The 27,799-nt window shown below is 43.8% G+C and overlaps 1 protein-coding gene across 6 annotated transcripts in view; it reads right to left on the bottom strand.

The window, feature by feature from the left end:
- rhobtb4 (Rho related BTB domain containing 4) overlaps nucleotides 1-27,468 on the bottom strand; it is a 37,839-nt gene extending 10,371 nt beyond the window's left edge. The window contains exons 1-8 of one of the 6 annotated variants that reach the window (XM_056418694.1): nucleotides 27,382-27,468; nucleotides 26,548-26,694; nucleotides 8,071-8,272; nucleotides 7,658-7,761; nucleotides 4,206-4,391; nucleotides 2,993-3,812; nucleotides 2,150-2,369; nucleotides 1,204-1,322 (exon numbers count right to left, since the gene is read on the bottom strand). In XM_056418694.1, coding sequence (XP_056274669.1) covers nucleotides 1,204-1,322; nucleotides 2,150-2,369; nucleotides 2,993-3,812; nucleotides 4,206-4,391; nucleotides 7,658-7,761; nucleotides 8,071-8,262 — 1,641 coding nt within the window. In that variant the 5' untranslated portion in view covers nucleotides 8,263-8,272; nucleotides 26,548-26,694; nucleotides 27,382-27,468. Of the gene's footprint in view, nucleotides 1-1,203; nucleotides 1,323-2,149; nucleotides 2,370-2,992; nucleotides 3,813-4,205; nucleotides 4,392-7,657; nucleotides 7,762-8,070; nucleotides 8,273-14,691; nucleotides 15,039-26,547 lie in introns of those variants that run through there. The other 5 variants (XM_056418693.1, XM_056418691.1, XM_056418695.1 and 2 more) reach the window with 5 other exon arrangements.
- Between the last annotated feature and the right edge of the window lie 331 nt (nucleotides 27,469-27,799).

The following is a 27,799-nucleotide window of genomic DNA, read 5'->3' as shown; positions in this document are numbered from 1 at the left end:
AACACACACAAACTAAACGGTTTACTTTTCTTCTTCCAACATGCCTTCGAGCTTTACACCTAAAACTGGATGCACAACATCTGTATTCCTTGTATGTCCCTCTCTGATTACTTCCAATCCTTCTGAGGGCCTGAATCTATGTAACCTAACCTGACTGACCGTGAAAGTAATCATACCCCAGAGGATCTGGTTCGGCAACACAGCCCAGAGGGAGGCGACTTAAAGACAGACGGAGAGATGAACTTCCTCTCTGATTAGGTCAAGTCCGTGCACACGCACATGAAAAGCACCAAGCATCCAGAAGCTGAACTCAGGTGAAAGAGAGCACACCTGAAGAAACCAGACCCATCACTTGCACCAGTGCTGACCTCAAAAGAGGGACTAATACGGCCTTACTTTGAGTACTAAGACAGGTTAGTGAAACATCCTAGTTATGCTATCACAATGGCAACAAAAGAAAGTATGTCTGTGTCAGAGACGCTCACAAGTCCTCAGGTCAAGTCTCAAATCTTTAAGGGGCAAGACCAGGTCAAGCAGGGCTACTGTATTATCAGCACTCCTTTATCTATTTGCACAATGTCAGCATTGATTAGTTGTTTGATATGTAATCACTTTAAAACAGGCGATATCAATGCAAGAGGGAAAAATAACACAATTATTAGGTATGCAATAATAACCATAAACTATTACACAATTCCACTGTATCCACTCATGATATCTTATTCTCTACTGTAACTTAACACAGCATCCTCGTCTAACAAAACTCTGTAAGACTTAAATGTGACTTGAGTCCAAGTCCAAGTCGCACATGTACATTTTAATTCACTGTGTACTCATTATGTGTGCAAGGCCTTCAGGGACCTCGTAATTGCAGAGTTACGACCGCATTTGCAGGTGAAACAAAGGTTTGTGGGTCAATCTGATAAAAGGCCTGTGAACCTTCACACACTAGAAGCACACAATAAAAACAAGACACCCGTTTGCAGGATTTATAATGTCAGGAGGGTAAGACATCTTATCCAAGCAACCTGGTGACCTTTGCTGACTCACTTCTTTTACCAGATGTTACAGGAGTGTGCTTAGGTTGCCCCGAAAGACTGACCCGAGTTACCTTCCCAGGATTCAGAAAACAGAAACTAAATCCCTGCTAAAAGCTTTCAGGTGACTCCACCTTGAAGCTCATCCCGGTGCGTCTGAACTCACCTCCTCAATGTAGCTTTCCATGAAAGAGCCTCGGAACATGGCGGCCATCCAGCTGCAGCTGGAGATGAGCAGGGGCTTGTGGGCCGGGAGGCAGCCGTCGTCCAGTCGAAACACCACATCTAAAACCGGGGTGGGAAAAGAGCATTCATCTCTCGGAGTGCCACAGAAGCCCAAGCTACAGAGGGGGAAAGACAGACAAGGCAGACATCCAGACAGACAGACACAGAGATAAATTGACCACCGCAGGGCAGAACAGCCTTTGACACAGAGTAAAGGAATGAGAGCAGATACAGGGCAGTAGGTCATGGAGTAAATCCGGTGTGGAATCTGGACTAGAGCGTCGGTAGAGGAAGTGTTGATAAGGAACACAGGCGCTGTATGTGTGTATTATTGTTGCAATAGGCTAAACCTGATCATGCAGTTTTGTTCCTGCAAAATGTATCAATATAATCCCTAGAAGCACTTCAGATGAAGATTCCCATTACTATAATCAGGAAGACAACAGATACATTATAGAGAAGTGAATGTGAGATAGGCTTTGTTCAGAGACAGCTTATCTCAGCTGTGACATCATACATAACAGCTTAGGGGAGCACACAACACCAGGGACGCACAGGAAGCACACGCGAGTGAACCAAAGACAAATCACCTGGTCCCTTGAAAAGGACTTCAGAACCAGGTAACCCACAACATATAAAATGGAAAGCATGTGATCAAAATGTACATATGCAGGATGTACATTTCCAGAGACTGAGAAAGAATGCTGGACATGAGCCAAGTTTTAATGTCTTTCTCGCGCATTCTCCTCATCAGCTTTCAGAATCCTCCACGATTCCCACTCTCACACACATCTACAGACACACACCTAATGGTGGAACACATCGACAATAACCAATGCTACTGACAGTATAGTGGCGCGCTGTATGTGGTTGGCACATTGGTTTACCAGCAAAGCTGCCTTTATTGAGACACTCCTTGATGCGGTTGGCCCTGCGGACGTGGAAAGCCTTGGTGATCTCCTGGTTCATGAAACTCTCTCTGTTGAGAATATTGGCCACCATCATCCGCAGGTCAAACACCTCCAGCAGCTCAGCGATGGTGGCCACCTGCATCAGATCCCCTCGGCTCTCGTCCAGGCTGCCCGTGTACAGGTACTGAAGCACTGCCTGAAACCAGAACAAATTCACAAGTCAAATATACACATGGCACAATAATATGAGAATACACTACCGTTCAAAAGTTTGGGGTCATCCAGACAATTTTGTGTCTTCCATGAAAACTCACTTTTATTTATCAAATGAATTGAAAATTGAATAGAAAATATAGTCAAGACATTGACAAGGTTAGAAATTATGATTAATATTTGAAGTATTAATGTTGTTCTTCAAACTTCAAGCTCAAAGGAAGGCCAGTTGTATAGTTTATATCACCAGCATAACTGTTTTCAGCTGTGCTAACATAATTGCACAAGGGTTTTCTAATCAGATATTAGTCTTCTAAGGCGATTAGCAAACACAATGTACCATTAGAACACTGGAGTGATAGTTGATGGAAATGGGCCTCTATACACCTCTGGAGATATTTCATTAGAAACCAGACGTTTCCACCTAGAAGAGTCATTTACCACATTAACAATGTATAGAGTGTATTTTTGATTAATGTTATCTTTATTGAAAAAACAGTGCTTTTCTTTGACAAATAAAGACATTTCTAAGTGACCCCAAACTTTTGAACGGTAGTGTATGTTGTTTTGTATTTTAAACAGTGTTAATTTAAAGTCCATAGAGACCTTAAATGGTTCTTCCTGTATAAGCGCATCCATGGCAACGACAGTCACGAGTCGGGGTCGTCCCATCATGGGATCGTCAACAAGCTCCAGACACACACTCAGGAACCCCCTTCCCCATCCTGAAAGCGCTCGGCCAGTCCCCAGTGCTCCCAGGGAGTCGTGGGCTCGAGAGGGGAGCGTATTATCACTCTGGGAAGTCCTCAAAGAACCCTGCTGGAGCAGCTGGGGTCGATTCAGTCCCTGCACTCCTCCATCCACCCCGTCTTCATCAATGTCCAGGCTCTTGGTGCGCCCGGCTTGCTCTTTGGCTCCTCTCCTGCTCTGCTCATCTTCCTCGCCCATCTCCAAGTTCTCCTTGCTCTTCTGCTCCAGCCCCCAGGGCCCCATGCATAATCCACCAATATCAAGGGTGAAGAGGTCATAGAACTTAGAGCAGGATGTTGCCAGATATACTTTGTGTGCAAACACGGGAGTGGCCCCACCGTGCAGGAGGAAAAGAACGTCTGTGCACAGTGGCTGGCAGAAAAGGGAATCGGGGCCGTCGCCATCTGTGGGAGGCGGGTCTGGAATGCCCACGATGGGGCGAGGTGGACGAGGAGGCAGGAAGGGTGCCTGGAGAAGGGGCCTCTGGACCCTTTTCAGGTGGGATTTCCAGAACTGCAAGTGACGACGGGAGATGAGGGCGGCTCGTATGGCATTGTCGAAGACATCTTTGACTCCAAACTGGGCGACAATGCTGGTCTCAAAGTAGGGAATCCCAAGTTCCTTTGCCACTTCGTGGCCTCTCTCTGGGGGAAGGATATCGGTAGGTTTGATTGGTCTGTGGGACAGGAAGAGATAAAGATGTCAAGACGACAGTGTTCAGATAAAGATAACAAGTGAAAGTACAGGTAAAAGAGAAGCAGGAAGTCGAGAATCGTTTACACAATGTGATGTCTTCCTCTGAGAACTCACTTTAACAACATGTATTTTTCTACTTTCCTTTTACTACCAGTACCATTTCATAGTTTTATGATGGAATAATTGGGTGAAAGTTAATGTAAAAAAATGTAGATCATCATCTAGACATGTTTTTTCTTCACAACATCAATCAATGATAAGTAGAACAATTATAAATGTCTTATTTGACGAGATTCAGTTACTTTTATGTTGCCACCGGAGTGCATGTTTATCTGAACGTGTCTGTTAATGCCTGATGAAGAAGGCGTCTCACTTGGCTAGGGGTCGCCGTGCACGGTTAACTGCATCGAGGTCGGCATAGCGCAGGTCCAGCTGGCAGCCAACCAGAATGATGGGTGTCCGGGGACAAAAGTGCTTGATTTCCGTAAACCACATGGTGCGTACGTGGCGCAGGGAATTGGGATTAGCCAGTGAGAAGCATAGCACCACTACGTCAGACCTACAGGTAGAGGAGAGATAGAAAAAGTCTTTAATATATACACTTAGGACCTAACAGAGATCATAGATGAGATGGGAAAAAAGCTGATTTATTGTGTCAAGAGCAAGTGATTTCAGCAGAGGGAAGACATACGGCCTTTGACGGAGTCAAGGTGACAGAAAAGTAAGAAAAGAAAAAAAGGAAGTTAGGACTGAATCACTGAATATCTTGTCAGTTTATGTAAAAATAGGTGTGATATGTGTGTAGAAGAAGCTTCTTCGACTGCTGCAAGGCATTGTGGGAGCATCAACAGTGACATCAAGAAAGCTGGGGGTCACAAGATGCATGTGTGTGTGTGTGTGTGTGTGTGTGTGTGTGTGTGTGTGTGTGTGTGTGTGTGTGTGTGTTTGTCAGGGCCTTCGGGCTGGTGATCCGTGTGGCCCATCTCTCTCGTTCTCTTTCTCTCTCTTACGTAAATATCCCTAAGCCCTCCAAAGCTACATGGAACACAAACAGAAGGCTAAGAATAGATCAGGATACACACACACACACACACACGCACAAATTCATTTCCTCAACCAATGTGTTTGAGCAAACACACAGCAGCACTTACAGCTCTTCTCTGGGGCTGATAAGTACGCCCGTGGCATGTTTACACATGCGTGTCTGTTTCTAGGTAAAATCAAGCTCTGTCATTGGGACGGATTATTTAGAACTAGTACAATGATTACAGTGCAATAATCTATAATTCCCAAATGTTCTACTTTTTAAAACAACACAACAACACAGGGCTTTGGACCCCAGGAGCACAATACCAGGACTTTTAGCAATATATATATATATATTATTCAGGTATTCGAAATACACTAGAGGAAATGAGGCACTAAACCACATCCTGAACTTGAGAGCAGCATTACACACCACTTAAACACATCTTATCTGCTTGTTTTATTCATTAACTTTTATATATATATATTCAATATTTACTTTACTTTGTGCATATCAGGTAAAAACTCCAGCAAAGAGGTCATTTCCACAGTTTGGAATAAAATTCAACAGTATCAAGTGTTTAAAAATCTTTAGAAAAAGAAGCGTCCTTGAATAAAAATACTTAATTTGCATTACAAACATGCACCTAAGTTAAAAGTTGAATTACACAGCACTATATCAGATACTTTCTAAAGTGTCATAGTGACACAGGTTCCATAGTCCAACTTGTCTCTCACTAATGTAATCTTTGAAAGGCTCCTGCTTCCAAGAACACAACACAACCAAAGCATTACATCACATCTCTCACACACACACACACACACACGACTGCCATTAGCACTGTGCAAGGATCATTACCATGGTTTAGTTTGTTTGAGTTCATGTTATGTGTATGCGCCTTTGTTCTTTGTGTCTACATGATTTGTGTCCAACCTCGGCTTTATTGACATCGTTTGTGCCAGTATACCTTCATGTTTGCACAATACAGGACCAAAATATGAGCCCATGAAAAATGTTAAGCCTGTCCCATACAAAAGGTCATCAACTGCCAGATTATGTAAAAAGATAAAAAATACATAGACACACAAACAAACACAAATGTTGCGGAATTACAAAGTTACATGACAAATATTGTTATTACATTTGAAGATTCTTTTAGAATAATTTAAAATCACTCTGATACACGACATGAATTTACTTTGACAGGACAGCAACTTAATAATGTTCTTTTCAGAAGAAATGACAAAAAACAAATAAATTATTTTGAAACATACCATATTTGTATTTGGATTAACGAGCATAAACTTTTACAAATATTTTTGATATAATGTACTTTATTAATATTATATTTTTATTTCAATCTGACATTACTTACCACATTAAATGAAATTAATCAATTATCAAGGCAAAGACAAATTTGATTGGTTAATTGTTCACTTTGATTTCTCTTTCTTTGATGAAAATAAAATCTGTATTAACCAATAATAATAATAATAATAATAATAGGTGATTGTTTTCATTAGTGTTTCTTTGTGTCTACCTTGACCCCGGCTTCTCCCCCAGCAATAAAGCAATGAATGGCTCTACTGCAGACAGACTTACCAGAGCAATCAGATATTGTTTTGCTTATTTAGGCAACAAGCAAAACCACTTTTTTTTTCCTAACAACATTCTGCTGACTGAAAATAAATGTTGAGGTTGGCTCAGGTTAAGTTTGTCTCAGCCTATTTTCTGACTGAGATCGTTTTCACAACCAGAAAGTTCCTCTACTAACAAAAGCATGTGGCAGTCTGGCTATTGTCTAACAATGTGATGTTTTGAATGTGCATGTCAACAAAAGGCTAAAGAGTAGAAGAAGGTGTGGGGAGGTTCAGGACCTTCAAAGTGTCAAGGGTATAGAGGAGGCTAATGTCGGAAGTTGAGTTCCAGGGTAATGAGGGAGATGCGGGAGAGAGGAGGTGAGGCAGAGGAGAGTCTGAGGGCAGGTTGGAGGAGAGGCCATGGCCGAGATGAACGAGTGGACGAACAAGGCTGGAGGAGGAGGAGGAGGCGGAGGAGGAGCAGGAGGAGGAGGAGCAGGAGGAGGTTGGTGCCTGGAGCTACAGAGGCCTGGGAGGCAGGCGGGTGGAAAACACCTGTGCTGGCACTGTGTCTAATCAGCTGACTGTAGGCTGACAAAGCATACAGGACACGCATACAGGACACACACACACACACACACACAGACAGAGGCAGATCAATGTACAAATGCACGGACACTGAGGGAGTGGAAGAACACAACAGAAGGGAGGGAATCTGAGCCTCAAACTGAACTACACACAACCTGTCACGCAGACACACTTGCCAAAAGGTGACAGGGTGACAAGTTACACAAAGTGCATCTACCCTCCCTTGAGAGAACTCATTGCCCGGTGTGATGTGTACATGCATGTGTGTGTGTGTGTGTGTGTGTGTGTGTGTGTGTGTGTCGAATAATGTTTGAAATGTATCTTCACTTTTAAAATTTGATCACGTTTGTTTCAATTGGTATTTGTCCATTTTTCTTTGTATTTAATGGCAATAAAGCAGCTTTGATAAAGAGGATAGAGCCATGATCCAATCACGACTGGTGGAGGAAGGATGTAACAGCTTGGGAGCAGAGTTCAACCAAACTTTTGGCTATGTGGGCATTTGTTTGCGTGTGTGACAGACGAGTTGCATTCTCAACGTCTGACAGTGAATTTGGTCAATTATTAGCATAAATAAATTGTGTCACAGCCTTACAAGTTGCTCCTGTTACTGAGCAGGTGTCCGCTCACCTGCCATAGGCAAATCGCCTGTCTTTGTGATGATCCCCGAACGTGTCCCACAGCCTCAGGGACACACTGACCTCATCCACTACGTCACGAGATCTCTCTAGCACCTGAAAAACAGTCACATATCGCTGTAAGCAGGCCAGAAGGTCATGGCTTCATTTCATAGTTGCGAGTGGAATTGAAGCATTATGCAATCACTCTGGATGGGATAACAAATAAATAAACAATGCACAATGTCAAACTGCATGGTCAACGTTTTTAGAATTAAGTTGTATTGCATAGGCCTAAAGAGAGAGTTTTTTTTTTTTACCTGTGATACATATGAACAATAAACAGAATTAGCCTGAGTACCATATCCACCAGTGTACCAGAGATGTGTGGCTCTGGCCACACTGTGTTTGGCTGTGTGTGCCTACCTCCTGACATACGCGGTACTGGTCGATGGCCCAGACGGTTGGCACGTGAGTGGCAAGCAGCTGATACTGTGTGAGGGTGGCATTGCAGGCCCGGGCACAGATGAGTCTGGTCTTGCCTACTGCATTATCCCCCACCACCACACATTTAATAGTTTCCACATTGGGCCGCTCATAGTCTGTGTCTATATCCATGGAGAGGGCCCTAGAGAGAGAGAGACAGAGACAGACAGAGAGAGAGAAAAAAAGAGGTCAATATTCATGGAAAATGTAAATCACATTGATAACACATCCCAGGAAACTGACACTGCGACTGGCAGCAGAGCAGGTACAGTGTACGTCTAATTCTCGCCCAGCCAGGCGAGGGAGGCTACGTTAAGGCTCCCGTAGCTGTGCTGACCAGCATTCAGACGCGTCTGCCAAACTCCTCGACAGAACACAAGGTTCGCAGGCTGAGGAATGAAGGGACCGCAGAGCTATTTCTGTAACGGCACAGAGAGAGCGAGAGAAAGACAGCGAGACTTCCCATGAGCTCACTGTCCTTTATTCGCTCGTTGTTTGTCTTTCCCTGTATCCGTTCCCCGTTTCATGCATAGATCGCATCTTTGCTTTACAGAAAACATAATGGGAAAGTGATGAAACATCTACCTTGGCAGCACAAAAGACAGACACAAAGGCATTCCTCGTAGCTGTTAGGTCATTCTGGAGCCCAGAGGGAGCTGTGTGTAATCTGCTGGGTTCAAACATATTTACTCAAGGATTGTAGAGAGAAAAAAGTGTCGTTGCATGTTCGACCACCTGTCAACTCTGCACTTAACCAGAGCACAAGATAGAGGTAGTTATGTGACATAGCTTGACTGACTTCCTCTTTAAAAACCACACATCACTGTGAAAAGCTTATCAAAATCCCCTTTCCATAAACTTCTTACATACATTTCTGACATGTCAAAACACATGTTATTATCCATTTTCTAAAACATTCCTGGAAGAATCTGCAGTATTGCATAAGCAGCCCACACACACACACACACAGATAATCAGTCCATCCGTACTTGCAACTCGCTCAAAGACCCACCCCGTAAAGAGAGCAACTGAAACATTCATAAAGACCTTGCTGATCCTTTGCATGGATGCCAGTGCGACACTTCAGACCAACAGCTAAAAATGGCATCTATTCATCGGCCCTATTGGCCACGTGTGCACCCTGCTAATCAGTCATGACTTGCTCTCCATGTCCCCGCAAACCTCAATCCCCTGTTCTTCATACCACTGCGACAATATAGAGCGTATTTCTTCCCCAGCAGAGACCTCAAACGACACTTTACAATGCCGACATCAACAAAAGCATCTTTCCTGTCAGAAAGAGTCCCAATTACATCAGCCATAAAATACAGCGCGGAGAGCCTACCTTTGTCTAAGTGAGCTGAAGAACAGTTTCCATCAAAGAGGCCGTTTCTTGAATGGTCCATATGGAACAGATAGAACTGAGCCTTTCAGAGCTATAAATACCATGTCCCCCTTGCCACCTGTCTGGCTGCGACACCCACTACAGGTAGAGGAGTGAGATAGAAGAAGCAATAAAAAGTGACCACGACCTCGCACTTATCTAACAGCGATCTGCCTCATGGTCATGCTGCAGCCCTCTTCGTGCTGTATTAGGAAAAGATGGATGAACACCACAAGGGTTTCTGTAACCTCCCCAATATGAGAGGATGCAGACTATTGTAAATTCCTCGCATTTCCAATGGAACAGTAGATAAGCAAAGGGGATTGCAAGAGAAACAAGGCAGGGGCGGGATTAATAGAGTCTTAGAGAGAAAGAGAGGGACTGTCACCACCGCATTAGAATCAGTCAGTTATGCCAAAAGGGATCAAAAGGGCAAAACCAGCAATAACCGAGGTGGCTCAGGGGAACATATCGCAGCTTTTCCTGCTGCTGATTCTCTCTACCGTCAAATATGTGGTTCTCGAAAAGCGGAAGATGGGTAGAGAATAAGAGACCAACAGTTTAAGATCATGTCCTGACCCCAAGGAGTCTGGAAGTTAGTACGTCTATCGGCATGTGAGCGTGCATGAGTGCATGAGTGCATCTGTGTGCGCATGAGTGCATCTGTGTGCGCGTGGTAATGGGCTTAAGCCTAGGAGGCATGGAATGATGCGAGCAGTGATGTAACCAGGAGGCGGAGTTGGTGGTGGTGTGCACAGCTTCCCAGGGGGGTATAGAGTACCCGGCTCCTCCATCTGAGGCTCTGCGTCGGGCTCCGAGCGAGAGTCTGGTCAAGTGCCAGTTAACACCCATAAGGCCATAACGCAAGTGTCTACTGGCACATTACTGAACTTTGGAGATAGAGACCTGCTCTCAGGTTTATATGTAAAGTGTATGAGCGTTCACCAACTTCAACAATTACTTGTAATTGCGTGACTGAAGGATGAGCTGAAGCCGGAGACTGTGAGAGCAGAGCGGTGCAGCTCAGGGGAGCGGAAACAGAAGCTGCACAGCTCAGGTTTCATTTTTAGCCAACGACCGATAGTGAACTGTACACAGACGTCTAGACTTCATCTGCTGGCCAGTGTCATCTTCCCAACCAGGCCGCAAAGGAGGCTGCATGGGCAAAGAAGGGTTGTTTTTCCAACAATAAAATATGTGTTGAAATACATAAGAGATTATGTCACAGTTTTTTGTCTTTGCGTGTATTTCGGACTCTTCAGAATCAGAATCAGAATTGGATTTATTGCCAAGTAGGTTTACACCTACCTGGAATTTGTTCTGGTGTATAGGTGCATACAGTGAACATAAAATGAACATAACAGATACAACATACAAACACAATAAGTACTACAATACAAAAAGCAGGGCAGGAGTGCAAAAGTGCATGTGCAATGTTCAGTGTGCAAAGTAGTGTGTGCATAACACAGGCTTGAGGTGTGGGGGCGGGATAAGTGACCACGTCAGGTGGGGGTCCGGGCCTTGTTCATGAGGCCAACGGCAGCCGGGAAGAAGCTGGTTTTGTGGCGTGAGGTTTTGGTCCTGATGGACCGCAGCCTCCTGCCAGAGGGAAGGACCTCAAAGAGTATGTGACCCGGGTGGGAGGGATCGGCCACAATCTGACCCGCCCGCCTCAGGGTCCTAGAGGCGAACAGGTCCTGTAGAGATGGCAGATTGCAGCCAATCACCTTCTGGGCAGAACGGATGACACGCTGCAGTCTGCCTCTGTCACTGGCAGTTGCAGCAGCGTACCAGATGGTGATGCAGGAGGAGAGGATGGACTCAATGATGCAGGTGTAGAAGTGCACCATCATTGTCTTTGGCAGGTTGAACTTCTTCAGCTGCCGCAGAACGTACATCCTCTGTTGAGCTCTGTTGGTGAGGGAGCTGATGTTCAGCTGCCACTGAGGTCCTGGGAGATGATGGTGCCCAGGAAGCGGAAGGACTCTGCCGTGTCGACCGGGGAGTCCCTCAGGGTGATGGGGGTGGGTGGGGCTGGGTTCCTTCTGAAGTCCACGACCATCTCCACTGTCTTCAGAGCATATAGCTCCAGGTTGTTCTGCCCACACCTTATTGTGACACATTGACGGGTAAGACCACGGGGACAGGAACGCTGTGACAGGGTCTCAACCACCCACTCACAAGCATCAAACTTCTGGTTTTTACTATGGAATGTCACGGTGTGTGCGTGTGTGTGTGTGTGTGTGTGTGTGTGTGTGTGTGTGGTGCAGGAGGACCAGACCTACAAAGAAGCTCATGCATAATTTAGATGATGTGCGCCTCAGTATGGCTTTGCTTTAGGACAAGAGGGGGTTTGATAAGGAGATAGCTTAAAGCTCTACTTTATTGCACATTTCATGGCATCTTGTTGTTTTTTTTGCCACACTTCCTGTCTAAATCCTTTCATCTACCTTTCTGTCTATCTATGTCTCTCTGGTTTGTTCCCCGCTGTGCCCACTCAACCTCCTGACCTGCTCACAAACTCCCTCCACTCTCCTTCGTATTCATTCTCCAAATGTAACACTCCAGCTCACAGTTATTCCATTCTTCACTTCCCTCATTGTCCTTTAGTAACCTCCCTCCACCGCCCTCTCTCTTGTGCTTTCACAGGGGTTTTTTTCCCCTAACATCCTGCTCACGTCGCCCCTTGATTTAGAAGTTATCTATCCATCCATCTATGACCTCACACTTTTGTGGATATCAATCGATGAGCAGCATTAAGAAGACAGCCCTCACGCTGCAGGTTTGCTTCCCACTCGCTCTCCCTCTCTCTATTATGCAACACTTTTAGCAATCCACTGGCAGTCACAGCTCATCCCAAAGCCCTCCACAGACTCCATCTGCCCTCTTTGTTGTCCTCTTCCTTGGAGCTAGAGTTCACCGCCCTGACTGAAGCCGCCTGCCACTATCGCAGGCCTGACTGCATATTCAAAGTGTCCGTGTGTAATTGCTCGATGAAATGATGGCTACATGTGCAGTCATTGATGCAATCGAGTTGTTGTCTTACTATTTATTTGCCTTCGAGTCCGTTCTCATGAAATAAAATGTCTACTCATTCGTACTTTTCCGGTGTGTGTGTGTGTGTGTGTGTGTGTGTGTGTATATCTGTGTGTGTGTGCGCGAGACAGTGACTGCCACAGGAGCAGCTGGCACAGACTGGTTACATAACCTGGTCTGTAGCCTTTGCTTGGCTCCTTGGATGGCTGACAGTAGACTTCAGACTCACATGCTAGCGCAGACACACACACACACACACACACACAAGCATGCCAGCACGTACTTGCCTCACCCACTGCAGATGGTACTGGTATTACTGTGCGCACCGTGGCAGACGCTTTGTATGCATTAATCCTCATGAATGAGTGGGTCTTTGGGAGCAGCATGTCAGCCTGATGAGAAAGCCGTCCTCTCTTCTCGGTGCTGCGATGATGCTTTGTGGACACAGGAAGGAAGGCTCCTTTGGATGGCTACATTATCTTTATCCCTCCCATCTTACTCCTCCTCCCTTTCCCATATTTTACACCTACTCTTTCTCTCCATCTCTCTTGCTGTCTTCACTGGTTTGTATTGCTAAATTGTTACCTTTAGATGCAGTGTTTGCATACAAAGTGTGAAACAGATCATGTCGACATGGCGGGTTGGATGTGTAATACTAGCCAACATCATTTTATACTGATATTTCGAAATACAATGATACAGTTTTCTAGATATACATATCATGTTCTGATACTGCGGCTTGTGTTTTTTTCTGAAACTGATTTCAAGCAATTGTGAATTATTGTAACTTCAAACCAAAGTGAGCCAAATATTATTGAACTTTACCGTAGGGGAGGGTGATGAAGTTTGCCTAGCAGACACATTCCAGACACGAAATCTCCTTTGGGGATTTAAACATAAAATACACTTTTAAATAGCTTTCAATAGACCGGACCCTAATTATCATTATCAGCTGAACATTGTTAAAAGTGCAATACTTTTTTCTTACCAAAACGCGACAGTCCATGTCATAACTGGGTTCAGGTTAAGGGCAAGCACGACCTATCCCTGTACCCTCCACTAAAGCCTGTTCCAGGGATCAGGGCATTCAAGGTGGCCATATGATGCTGGCTGACTGTTTCATATGGGTTTGTCAGTGCAGCACTATATTATCTCAAAGCTGTTGACACAGTCAACGCAATGGGCTTAGTGCCTAACCAGGACAACACACATAACAACAGCCTCAATTATTGGCAAATAGTTTACCCACATCTTGCAAATATTATTATTTGCTGATAACTGGAAATTGATTTAGATTGTCAGATTAATAACTCATTATTGTATTCCAGGTAAAAGAGAGAGGCTTCTTCACCAGCCATAAAGCCATCTGCACGCAATTCCTCTGATTACGTCATAGCCACGTCATCTAGCATATTGTGTGTACGTGTATGACTGGGTGTAATTATGTGCATTCTTACAAACTCACACAAATATTGTATTTGTTATTTCAGATGTGATCCGCCTGCTGTTCCGGTAAATACTGTGTTTAGCACCACTACACTCATCAATGAACATCACCTCGTGGACGCGCTCTCTCTCCGCAGCCATTCATAACTACCTGGCTCATTCATATTTTGGGGGGGGGAAACCGATTCAAAAAAAGCAGGCCATCTATTGTATTGGCATCCCTGTGTGCGGAAAGGTAATGCAGGTAGCACACATTCAGCGTGGTGGTAATTGAGGTGTCTGTCCATCTGTGCTGTAAAACAAAGGTGGATACCATCATCCATCCCAAATGATGCGCTGATAAATCTTGCGTAATGTGCCCACTCTGCGCTGCACTCCAACACGTGTTCAAAATCCTCTGAATGAGTATGTGCAGCACGCGTGGGATTAACCCAAAACTCTTGCGAAAACAACACAAATGTAATACTACATGTAAAATATAAGAGCCTTTGAGATTACAGTGGCATGATAGAGATTTGATAGATTAAAAATCCATTAAACTGTCTCCAATAGAGTCATGGCATGGTTTGAATACAGCTGATGAATTAAGAATCTTTGGAGTAAAAAGGTATATTTCCACGCAGTGTGAGGATTGCTTTGTGCAACACGAATTGCATTGGGAGCATGTGACCCATGAGCTGCAGGAGGGTCCCTACCTTCCGACGGTTCCGGAATTGACCCACATGCCACTGAGCTGGCGCTTCAGCCCGGTCACTCAACCCGGACAAAGGCGCGCGCAGAATGAAGAGGTGTTCGCGGTGGTCCCGGTGTTTATCAAAGAGCACCTTCGACTGGCGGCTGCCCTGTCACATCCTTAACGTCCTCTCACTTCCCCTTCGCCGCCTTCTTAGTCCAGCGTCTCACAGTCCTCAATAAGTGTCGACTCGCTGTTGCACACCTGACGTAATGCTATTGTTGTTGTTGTTGTTGTTTTAATCGGACGCCTTTTAGGGTAGAATGTAAACATAGCTGGCTCAGAGATATGTCTGGTCTGAGACACCTCAGACCAGAAGGTTGTGTGCTCAGGTTGTTGTTTCCCCCAGCTGATTTCAATGAGGCCACGCCTCCACGACTCCGCGTCACTACACAAATGCGAGCGACTCCTCTTGTGCTGCGTTCAAGTGCTGTCAGAAGAATAGGCCTCCGTTTTAATAGATACCCACATCTGCACGTCTGCCGATGTGGGAAACTGCACGGGTATCTGCACGTAAATATATATAGGGTTAGGGTTAGGGTTCCCAAAGGGAAAAAGTATAAATATCCATCTGATTTTATCCTAATTTCTCCTTTAATCCTTTACCATAAATATTAGGCATTCCCTATCCAAACTAAAATCCAGATAAATTATGCAATAGTTTAGGTATTACTCATGGGCAATGGAGATAATTTTCCTTCTCTGGTTATTCTGAGTGTGCATAGCAACTAACTACCACATAGCAACACTTATCCATTGCTACAACAGACAGTGGCCAAAAAAGAGAAGGCAGATCATAGATTGATGTGGAAAACACCCAGCCGGTTGCCCTTCACATGTTTCTAAGATCTTGATGTCTGGGAGTTAGCTTCTGAAATGTTAAACTATATCAGAGAAGAAGAATGTTGACATGTTGCCAGGAGGTAAAATACCTCACTATTCTGCCAGCAAAGCATTGTTTACTTAACACCTAAGTTGCTTTGTCAATGTTATATTATCCAATTAAATACTTTGCCCAGCCAAGTTTTTAGTCCATCTGCCTTTCATCGTAGCCAGGCCTGCAATTCTAGATAAGACGAAAACGTGGACTTTGTATTAAATTGCATTTTATCTTTCAATTAATTTGGGACAATTTGCAGTGGTTGGCCATGTAGGGACCGAGGACAGTTATATCTATCAACTTCCTTTCATGACTGTGGAAGACTAAAGATGGACATCTACTGGTATAATTTGGTACTGACTTCTCTGAAACAAAGAATGTATAAGTGCTCTGCAACATTATCTCAGTGTTGAAACTCAAGGCCACTGCACCTAACCTACATGTATAACATTACTTTGTCCAGATCAACAGCGGCTGCCACACTATATACTATCCTGTATACACGATACACTTTAGCCAATGACGCAAGATAATGTTAGAGCAACAAATATGTTACTTGAGCCTATTTCTCCTCAGTCTGTCTCCACAAACTCTGTGTGTTTTCATGTATGTTCTTTCACACAAAATAAAAAATCCCACATGCAATAACACCACAGTTACGGGAACAAGATTCTAATTTTGAGTTTGAGTGGAGGTGTCTTTTAAATCTATTTGTCCAGCGCTGAGAAAACTGTGACCCCTGACCTGGCTGGCAAGGCCAGAATGAAACAGCATGAAAGATGGACCGGAATGCTGCTGGAGAACGCAGGGGTTCAACAGCCCTGGCACGGCAATGGACTTGTGAGAGCACTCTCAAGCAGCACAGGCTGAGCTTCTGTCTGGCCTTTTCAGCTACAGTAGTCCAGAAAGGACTGAGTGGCTTTGCTTTTTTTGCTTTATCGCTCTTTTATTAACTGTGTGGGAAGTCCACTCCCATTGCTTTTACACTTTGGTGAGATTAAAGTTCGGAGAATGAGCTGAGATCATTCGTTGGCATAACTAGCTCAACACGGAGTATCCTGCTGCTTGGACAAATACTCAGTTTAGTCTGCAGTGTATTCAACTCCATCCAATGTTCCTCAAGTTTTTTTTTTACGGATTGAATTTGTTTATTTTGGGGAAAACATTTTGTTCAATTTTAGTAAATCCCAAATTGGTATCCTCTGGAATCTGGATACCGTTTTAACTCTGACAATTTTTAATTTGACCTCTGAAAATGCCTTCACCTCGGTTTTCATCAAACATTTAGAAAGGGCTTTTTTTTCAATCAACAATTTCACTATTTTAAAATATGACACCTTTTCATACAAAGTATGAATTGCTGGTGTTTCAGTAAAATGATCTACTTGCCTTGGAAAATGGAGAATATGTATGATCTTTATGGTCATAGAGAACTTTGGAATGAATTTCTTCCCCTCATCTCATCCCCTCTTTTCCACTTCTCCACTGGCCCTATTCTCACCCCCACAGCTCACCCAAATATCCAACAGGCCTGCGCACCCCCTGCCTCAGCACTGTACTGGAACTGTTCTAAAGCTGTCAAAACACCCAGCTTCTCACACTCCCCAAGTCCACAGAGAGTTCTCCTCAAAAACACATGGTCCCAAGCACTAATAAACACACACACATACAACACACACTCAATGGAAAACATGCAGCCCCGCATACACTGACACAAGTAGGTCAAAGCTGCAGTCTTCCAAACAGTCCCCTAGCACCATGTAGCTGATAACAGTATCAAAGATTAGAGTATACCTTCACCACGGACACACACACACACACACACACACATGATCAAACACCACGTGCATACCACATGTACGGATGTAGATCTACACTATGAGATCATTTTAATTTTTTGGCAACAAGAAACAAAATTCATCAACAGAGAAATTTCAATTTGTTCCTCTGGGAAGAAAAATCAGAGGTCAAAGGTGAGGCATGAGAATGGAATTAATGACTGTGCCCAAGGTCTCCTGTATCCCAAACAGTAAGCTAAAGTTATAACACTTTCTGTTGACACGCTTGTCATCCGGTATCCCCCCCCCCCTCCCTTTGCAACAGAAAGTGTTTGCTGACCATGATACTGAGGTACGATCAGGTCGTGTCTGTGCTGGTGATGATGGGCCATGATGGTGGAGTATGTCGGGAATGTAAAGTGGCTTGAGGTCCTGGGGCAAAGGCTGGATAGAGGTTAGATAGCTAACCCGAAGGAAAGGATGGAGGGTGGAATGAGTGAAGGAGAAAGGCAGGACTGCTGAGGGTCTACGGCGGCGTTGGTGGTGGTGGTGCATCTCTGTGAGAATAAACAGACCTCTGATTATCATATGAATGGCAACTTACATTTCTACTGTGAGTGTCTGTCTGTGCCTTGCTGGCTGGCCATTTAGAGTCATGTGGCATCTGGCACACACAACCACCAACAGCACATCTGCCACCATCATTGCAGACGGTACCCATGTCATGTTACCTCTGCGTCTTTGTGGTTTCCTTGGCATGGCCCCAAGCCTGTTTCCTCCGAAACCAGGGTCTAAGACAATCGAGTGCCTGGCGATAAACAAGGCGCACAAGGGTTTTTGAGAGGCTGAAGGTTTGTGTGGATGCTCTAAATTCTTGGGGGGAAAGGCATAAATATTCCGTATTAAGACACACTGTGCATAGCACAGGCATGATATACTGTCTGTATTCTGACCTGAGGGGATTGAGATTGTACGGGCATGTCTCGTTTGTTTTTCTATTCCCAAATTCCTGTACAGACGCACACGATAATCCTAGCTTGAGTTACTCTTTGTGTTTACATTAAATCTAAAATGCAGGCAGGCTCCTCCACTAACAAACACATTTTTTGTATTATATACACGTATTAACAAAGACAAATGCACACTCTCTGCTGGATGAAGGCACACGGGTCAGTAGAGGTACCTCTTAAACTGTGGCTGTTAAGTGGCAGTGCTAATCATATTAAGGCTCTCTTCAGCTGCTGCTCCAAACTCTTAAAGTGATAGTTCACTTTGAATTTGAATACAAGCACAATTTTAAAACCTGAAGTGTTGCCGTTTTGTTGGAGGAAGTGGTATCCTTTTCAAGCACAGGTAATACTGAATTATATGTTTGGATTTGACACTAGATTAGGTTCCTCAGAATTGCATCAAATGGAGAGTAAAGATTTTGAAAACATATAATGATGCACATAGAATCTGTAAATATATCTGGACCTTGAGTTGGAAATAAAAGTTTAATTGATTGAGTGTAAAGATCGCAGTGGCCGGTTGACTTAAAGAGCACTTGATGAATAATGCTCCACCAAAGTGAAAAATCACTTTAATTACCTTGGGAAGTGAATGCTGAGCAAGTAGGTGTAGAACTACAACTATAGAAAGTCTGATGGGATCTTGTGAGTGGACCAGTGGCCTTGGTCTAAAACTATGTAACATGTAAGATGTCGTCAGACATGCCAAAACACAGCACTGAAATTTGAAGAATACAGATGGATTTGTACCTTATGGTAAGATTCTGATTTTCCGAGGACATAACAATATCAAAACTCTTTGCCACAGTTTTCCTTTAACAAGTTTAACAAGTTTAACAAGTGTAATCCTCTGAACATCTTCTCTGCTACATCTGATTAGATTTGTAGCACTTACTCCCCAGATGCCACATGGGTTCAATGTCGGTTTGAAATGGATTTAATCCACCAAATATATTCCGTTAAGGGATAAGAGCAGAGTTCATCATGGACTACCTGTGAAGTGCCAGACATTAAAGTTCTGACCAATGGGACAGTAACCAGGGGGAGGGGCATGCAGGAGCAAAATAAAAATGCAAACGTTGAGAGGAAAGAGGCATTTGGCCTCGGCACAGGTCAGTCAATATTCCAGAAACCACCTGATCAAACACGAACTGAAGCCAAGACAAATACCTCTGGACTTCAGTCCGGCACATATAGAAGCAGAGATTACACAACACACAGTCAATACATCAACCCAGCAAACTCTGCAGAGTACTGTATAGGTTCCCAGCCTTTTTGTCTTGTGAGCCGTCTCATCACACATTGCATATGTCCAGCAGTGGCAGCCAGTAAAACTAACTGGTTGTGTATTTGAATAACTTGTAGAGGCTTGAATTATCCAGTAATTCATAAGAAATAAAGAAGCAATTACAGTGGAGAACCACAGCTCTAGCTGTAACAACTACATCTTGAATGCTGCATCCTGCTTTAATCAGCTTTTTTTTTAATACTGGCTTATCAAATATGGAGTATACGCTGTTTGTTGCCAGATATAAAGATTTAATTGGATTATCTAACTGATGTATCTGTTTGGTGAGTTTATTTAACTGCAAAATATCTAACTCAATACATTTCAAGGATGATTGTTGAAGTAAAATGTTGATATTATCTACCAATATGTTGTTGTTTTTATTGCTAAATATCTATGTATATCAGTCGGCCTCTATTTAAAACGCACTGCTACTCTCAGATACAGAAATAAAGAAGAGGAAATGGGGGGGAGGTAAAGAACAGGAGTGTAAAAAAGCAAAAACCCCAGACAGACTGAGACACAGACAAATAAACCACATTACAGAGAGCTGAGGCATATCAGGAAGGGCCTTTGTTGTGTTGCGTTCAAATACCCTGCATGTTGTTTATCCATTCTGTTACTTAGAGTTCCTCATATTGTATTGCACTTGCACAAACAAAAACAAACCTCACAGGCTGGTCAAAGCTTTATTTCAGGCATTAGAGGAGCCATGTCATCCATCAGCTGGCCCCAGAAATCACCAAATATAGAGATACAAGTTTTACCCGACAGCAGTGGAATGCAATACCCGGCCTGCACACTGCTTTAATCTGTCAAAATGGAGGTCAACATTGAACTCCACTTGTGGGAATATCGTTAAATAAGACGGCACATGCAGACAGATGCTCACACACGACTGATACACTATGCACAGTCGGCATCCGAAAATAGAGTGATGGAAAAATCTATACTGGTGTGCGGTTATTTCTGCACTGCTGCGCCATGGCCTGGTGATACAACCGGCATTCAACAGTTACCTCACACTGGGGACCACATGTCCTTCATTGCAAAGCTTCAGCCACTGAGGCTTTAATCATTTGAATAAGGGCAAGGGGCATTGGGGTGGAAGCTCTTTGCACATAACTGTTGATCCCAGCTAATCCAAACCACTTGTGAGCAGAGATCATTCGGACCAGAGAAATGTTTAGATGAAATGTAATAATTTACTCATCTCAAAATGTCCCAAATTATTTTATACGGCTTTTAACCATTTAGTTTAGATAAACAGTTTGTCCCTACTGTATTATTGATCACTGCGGGGAGGGGAAAGTAAAAGGCCATTTAACAGAAAACCATAAATGCTATAATATAGATTATACCAGTATAGATTTTGCTCTCCTGCAGGTTTCTTCCCTTTTTTTCCCCCTGAAGGGTTATTTGGGAGTTTTTCCTGGTCCGATGTGAGGTTTTGGGGCAGGGATGTCTATGTGTACAGATTGTAAAGCACTCCGAGACAAATTTGTAATTTGTGAAATTGGGCTATACAAATAAACTGAATTGAATTGAATTGAATAATGGAGCCTAGCAACACTCAGGAAGTCAATCATTATTAACAACAGGATCTTTGTTGACAAATGCATCGCTATTAAGAAACCCATCATATACAATAGTAATATGTTAAAAAGAGCGACATGTATTCTAGTGAGAAATAGAGAGATACAATCGTGTCAGATCTATATGCAACCTTTAACTAGGTATATATAATATATATATGACCCAGGACACGCTGGAGGGATTATATCTCCCGGCTGACCTGGGAACGCCACAGGATCCTCCGGAATGAGCTGGAAAATGGGAAGGGAAAAGGGAAGTCTGGGTCAGCCTGCCGGGTCTGCTGCCCCCGCGACCCGATGAGAATGGATGGATGGATATATATATATATATATATATATATATATATATAATACCGTTCAAAAGTTTGGGGTCATCCAGACAATTTTGTGTCTTCCATGAAAACTCACTTTTATTTATCAAATGAATTAAAAGTTGAATAGAAAATATAGTCAAGACATTGACAAGGTTAGAAATAATGATTAATATTTGAAGTATTAATTTTGTTCTTCAAACTTCAAGCTCAAAGGAAGGCCAGTTGTATAGCTTATATCACCAGCATAACTCTTTTCAGCTGTGCTAACATAATTGCACAAGGGTTTTCTAATCAGATATTAGTCTTCTAAGGCGATTAGCAAACACAATGTACCATTAGAACACTGGAGTGATCGTTGATGGAAATGGGCCTCTATACACCTCTGGAGATATTTCATTAGAAACCAGACGTTTACACCTAGAATAGTCATTTACCACATTAACAATGTATAGTGTGTATTTTTGATTAATGTTATCTTTATTGAAAAAACAGTGCTTTTCTTTGAAAAATAAAGACATTTCTAAGTGACCCCAAACTTTTGAACGGTAGTGTATATATATATGATTCACATATCATCATGCTTCATGGTTCATGGTACAACTTTTTTTTCCCCCTTAATTAGTTTTAACTAAGGAAAATGTTTCTGTCGTACGCAATGAAAAAAGATTCATCCGAGCTGAAACACATAAATTATGGTGAGTCAACTTCACATTTTCATGGCGAGGAAACCACAGAGACTGGAGTCAGACACACACTGACTAGGATGATGACAGAACTCTCATCTGCAACTTACCCTCAGTCAGTAAATATGATTCATCCATTCTGTTGTGTGTAAGAGAAAGAGAGAGACAGAGAGTGTCAGTCAGGTTGCATCAGCCTCCTAAAATGTAAAAAAAGAAAAAAAATGGGCAGGCCTCGATCGAATAGCATGTGTGTGCAAAGCACAAAGAAAACAATCCATTTATAGATTTAAAAGGAAACACCTTTACCTGTGGATAGGAATAATCACACACAGTTACATCATTACAGATTAAAATCCTGTGGTTCAACATTTAAACTATCTGACCCTGATAAACAGGAATGGCACCCTTGGGCGTTTCCAAATACGGGGTGTGTTGGAAGGTTTCTGGATGCATGCGAGCCGGCAGAGCGGAGCAGTGAGCGGTGTGAGGGGGAAATGTTTGAGGAGACATTCCGAGAAATTAAAAGATTTCTGGGTACAATGAAAGCAATTAAGCGCCAGAACACAGCAACACCCAAGGTCACAGAAAGCTAAAAGAAAACACTGATCCATTGTTCTTGATCACATGTTCAAGTGTCCCACTAAACCCAGCAAACAGTGCTAAAATGACATGAGGCCAAACGTCTACGTGGCGTCAAGCAAGCATCACCTGAGCACAGCCAATCACTGATGTTGCTGAGGGTTTTAATTGGGGTTTCTTCATTCTCAATGAATGAAAGCCACAGCTTTATAATAGTGTATGTAATGGGATGTGAGTTATTGCAGGAAGACGCTGGACAGACAGGCAGACAAGATGCGGAAAAAAGGAAGAGGAAGAGACAGACAGACGCGGCTTCCAGGCATTGAAAATGAGAGACGCGAGAGAGTATAGCTCACTTTCACAAACGAGAGAGGAGGAAAGAGACACCCAGGGATCAAATAGCATACAGAGGTGCAAACATAGAAAGATATGCATGTACACTGGCATGCAGATGCAAAGGAGAATATATTTGTTGCAGTGATAAATCAACATGGCCATGATGCACGGAAGTACACACACACACACACACACACAAGCATGAACATAAATAGAGAGGAGCTAGAGCCAAGCAACCAAGCTGTGCCTCTTGGTGTCTGTGGCATAACATGCAGTCTTTTTCTGAACCCACATGAAGTACCCACAAACATGAACTCTGTAAAGATACATGGATTTGGTGAAATTAAAAAGACATGTCTGAAGAAGGAGATATTCAAATTCAATGTGCTGTGTGTGGGGGTTAGGGGTCAGGGAAGCAGTAGCAGCAACTTGTATATGTTAATAATATTTTAAAGTGTGTCTGTGCAAATTGGCAAATTGGAGATTTGGGCCTAAAACCTCAGTGCCCCTGTCAATCCACCTGCCATTGTCTTTAAAGAGCAGCCTCCTCTTCCTCTAGAATGCCACCTGACCCTGACCGTGTCTTATCTCAGGCCTGTGGTAATCAGTATTTTTTAAGCTTCACAATGTGAGCAGGCAGTTTCCTACAGATGACGATTCGTAGAAAACTGCCCAGAACCTGAAAGTCATGAAGTCACACCAAGAAACATCCACGAACATGTTTTGAAGTGGATTAAAATACATTTTGCAATGCAGCAGCGACATTGTGTGATGTTGTTAATTAGTTAATAAAGCGGTTCTTGCCGCATTCAAACCTTCAGCCCAGAACTCTTTTCCCATGCGTATAGTCTGTCAACAGTCAGATTGTGCAATTGGCCTCCCTGTCAGCGCAGCCATCCTGGATCTGGACACACAACCCCCCCGGCCCGGCCCGGCCAAGACCGGATGAAGACACCGTCCCGGACATGAAGTGGCTCTCTTATCTCCTCTCGCCCTCTTGGTCCGACCCTGCCCTATCCTGTCCTCGCTGGCGACGCAACACCTTCCAATCTGAGTCTCTCACCACACGCAAACAGCCCATTGCCTCACACACATGAGCGGTCTGGCCTTGTGCTCATGTGTTTTACTTCCTGCATACGTAAAAAAAATCAAGAGTATGTTGTTGCAGGCATGTGTTTGATTTTCATATTATTATTGTTTTCATCGCTGACGCTTTGTGGACCAAACTGGTAATAAAATGACTTTTGTTTCCTAAATGTAACTTCACACGCATACAGTATAGAAACAGAGAGGGTGTTTGTGATGGTGCAGCAGATCACCACATTCGAGGAAGTGGAGAAAGATGTTCAAAGGAGTTCTACATGTGGAAGCAGTTGTGAAACATCAAGTTTTTTATTTGCTCTGAGAAGCTAACAGAGCCTTTTTCCTTCGAGATAGAGGAAGGTTAACTGTTTCTATTTTAATTGTACACTTAGAAGAGAAAGTAGGGGAAGATGCAAGATTTTGACTTGGCTTGACTTGATAAGGACATCACAGATGTAACATGTTTACATAGCGCCTGACATACTCTCTCTCACTTGATCTCCTTCTCAATCTCTTTGTCACTCCCTCAGCCTGCTCTGCTCTAGTTTCCCCTCAGCCAAACCCCCTTTGTGTCCCTCTTCCTCAGGATCTGCACTCCTTTTCCTCCATTCTACTCTCTAGCTCAATTATTCTCACTCATTTTCAAACAAGCTCTTCTCTTCTCTTCTCTTCTCTCTTCTCTCCTCTCCTCTCCTCTTCTCTTCTCCAAGCACACAAAGCCTATGCTCCTTAGCTAACTCCTCTTGCATACACATTATTTGCTTACTGACACCCTTTTTAAAAAGACAACCAATGAGGCAGACAATAAGAGAGACACAAACTGTACAGTTGCTATCACCAGCACAAGCATTTGCTTCTCTCTCTCTCACTCACTCACTCCCCCCCCCCCCCCACACACACACACCATGTGTTCACTCTCTCCAAAACTTACTCAAGAGGACAAACATCATGTGGTGCTGGTAAGAGAAGAAGACACTGTTGTACGGTGACTGTGAGTCTCTGTTTCAGTTTTTTTTGTGCTTTTCGATGTGTGAATGCCTGTGTTGGCGTGTGTGCATTTGAATGTCTTTAATTTGGGATTGCTTTAGCGCTTTCATAGTTACATTTCTCCATCCTTGCATACATACACGCATGCACATACAAACAATGAAATCTAGCCTTCCCATCGAATACCTCACAGCCCCAAGTCATTCTGGATCCTGTTGAGGTGCGGTGTGACTCTGAGCAGACTCTGTGTGTGTGTATTTCTGTGTGTCAGCACAGCATATGTGTGTGTGTGTGTGTGTATGACAATGCTCAACTCACACAAAGACGTGGCTTCTTCTATGACTCCCAGCTGTGTGGATTTGGCTCTCTAGACGGCCGTCCCGCAACCAGGAATGTTTAGTGTGCAACTCTACTGGAAAGCCAGTTACATACACACACTCACCGCCTCCTCTGGAGACACCCCACTCCTCTGAGCAGGGGCAGACATGAGGGATGGGCCTCAACCCAAAGGAAGAATGGTACAAATTCCACAGCTGATAGAAAAACATTGAGGAATGGGAGAGAGTGGAGGAACTGATGTCAACTTTATGAGACCATCCCCCCACACCTACCATCTGTTCTGTGCTCACAGTGTTGGAAAAAGGAAGAGGAAAGAATAAGTAAATAGGAAATATTCTCCTGTGGGCATTGCTGTAGCTGATAACTGGATGTTGTTTTGGTTGCTGGCAGATATACCAATGCTCCTTCCATGCTTTGTGTACTTTAGCATAATACAGTAACTAACTCACTTCGCTCTGGAGACACTGAGTGACACCACACCTCAGCTCTGCTTCAAGCTGGACTCACTCACTCACCCAGGTTGCAGGTGGTGTATATGTTTAATTCGGTATTTAACCAAGTATTTAGATTTTCTTTTTTTTGCGTTGACTTTAAGTCTCACACCCAAATTGATTTAATAAACTTGAGTTTTTAGCTGATCATTGAACACAAAAGATAAGCTGTGTTTTATAAATCTATACAAGTTTTGCACATAGGCCTATAGGCGTCAGACAAATGACAGTTATAATACAAGATGCTTTACGGTGCATGTTAGTTGGGTCTCATCCCCCCAAAACAGCTTCACAAATACTGTCCGGAGCAGAAGTTATATATCAGGAAACCTGAGCCACCCAAACTAACTCAACCGTTATGCAACCCTCAACTTGTGGTCTGCGCTGCAGACCTTCTGGCTCGAGAGCGCAGAGTTTACAAGTCAAGACACAGAGCAGGCTATGTCACAGTCTACCTCGTGTGTCTCCAACCTTTGAGAGACTTCTAGGATCACCGCAGGTCTTTCTCCCCTCGCCGTCCTCTTTCAGTCCACACCACTGGAGCGCTCGGTTCCCTTCAGTTAATGCTGGGCAGCGCTCGTCTCTCGCCTCTCCCCATTCAACTGCAAGGCACAAACACACGCGATCACTTCACGGCATTCCTCTGGATGAAAACATCCAATCACAACACACATGTTGTAAACACTTGCTCCGTCTCAGCCTGGACGTGGACGTCCTCAAATCGATCGGCTTCGTTTCTAAGACGCTCGCGTTTGGTGAAGACCTGCCAGAACTGACAGAAGAAGAAGAAGAAAAAAGACTCCCGACTGTTGCAGCCCAGAAACGCCAAGAGTAAATGTAATTACACGAAGACTTGCTGCATGTTTGCAGAAGCAGCAGAAGCCCTCCCCTCCCCGCTATTGTGCTCAGGGCTGTGTCTGGGCTGGTGTCCGCCTGTGGTCCTGATGCGAGTGTGGTCCGCGTCCCTTTGTTGTTTCTGTCACACCGATAGGGATCACATGGAGGAGGGAGCCCTTTCCGACTTTTTTGTGTGTCTTTTTTATATTTATAAAGTAATGATCCGACTCTGACTTTACATCACGAGAGATGTATCCATGATTTATGTTGGATGCAGCTCGCATGCATTTGATCCTCGTCGCATCTGTGTAATCGCATCTCTAAAAGCTTTCGACAGATAATGTGTTCACTTCCCATACACACAAATATTATGTGCTACAATAAAAGTCAGTTTTCCCTTTTCCTCTGCCGCGCCCATCTTTTTGTTGTTGTCTTGGACCCTTATATCTCACCTCATTTCTGGCCAGAAGTTTAGTCCTCGCTGGGTAGTGGGGTGACGCGGTTGTCTCTATCTCTCTCTCTCCTCTCCTCTCTTTTCCTTCTCCCGGTGTCCCTCCTGGCGGCGGCAGAGCGGGTGTGTTTCACTGGAGACCAGCCTTCACCACTACAGCACGCCAGCGCAGTGACGACAGCCTCATCCTTGTCATCAGTGCCACGCCCATTCATTCATAAAGAAGAGCGCGTGCCAGCCTCCGGGCCGGACTGTGCGGTGAGGTAAAAGATGCATTACTGTCTTAAGAAATTCAATAGTTATTTCACACAATAATGTAATTATGTGTGCAGGCATGGTTAATTGTCCACTATATCATCTCTACTTATAGTATAATCTATAAAGAGGCTATATGCATGTAATGTAACATAAATATTGAA

Source organism: Pseudoliparis swirei, chromosome 7 (assembly GCF_029220125.1).
Source record: "Pseudoliparis swirei isolate HS2019 ecotype Mariana Trench chromosome 7, NWPU_hadal_v1, whole genome shotgun sequence".
In the NCBI taxonomy this organism is placed as follows: Eukaryota; Metazoa; Chordata; class Actinopteri; order Perciformes; family Liparidae; genus Pseudoliparis; species Pseudoliparis swirei.
This window is presented reverse-complemented; position numbering and strand designations above follow the sequence as displayed.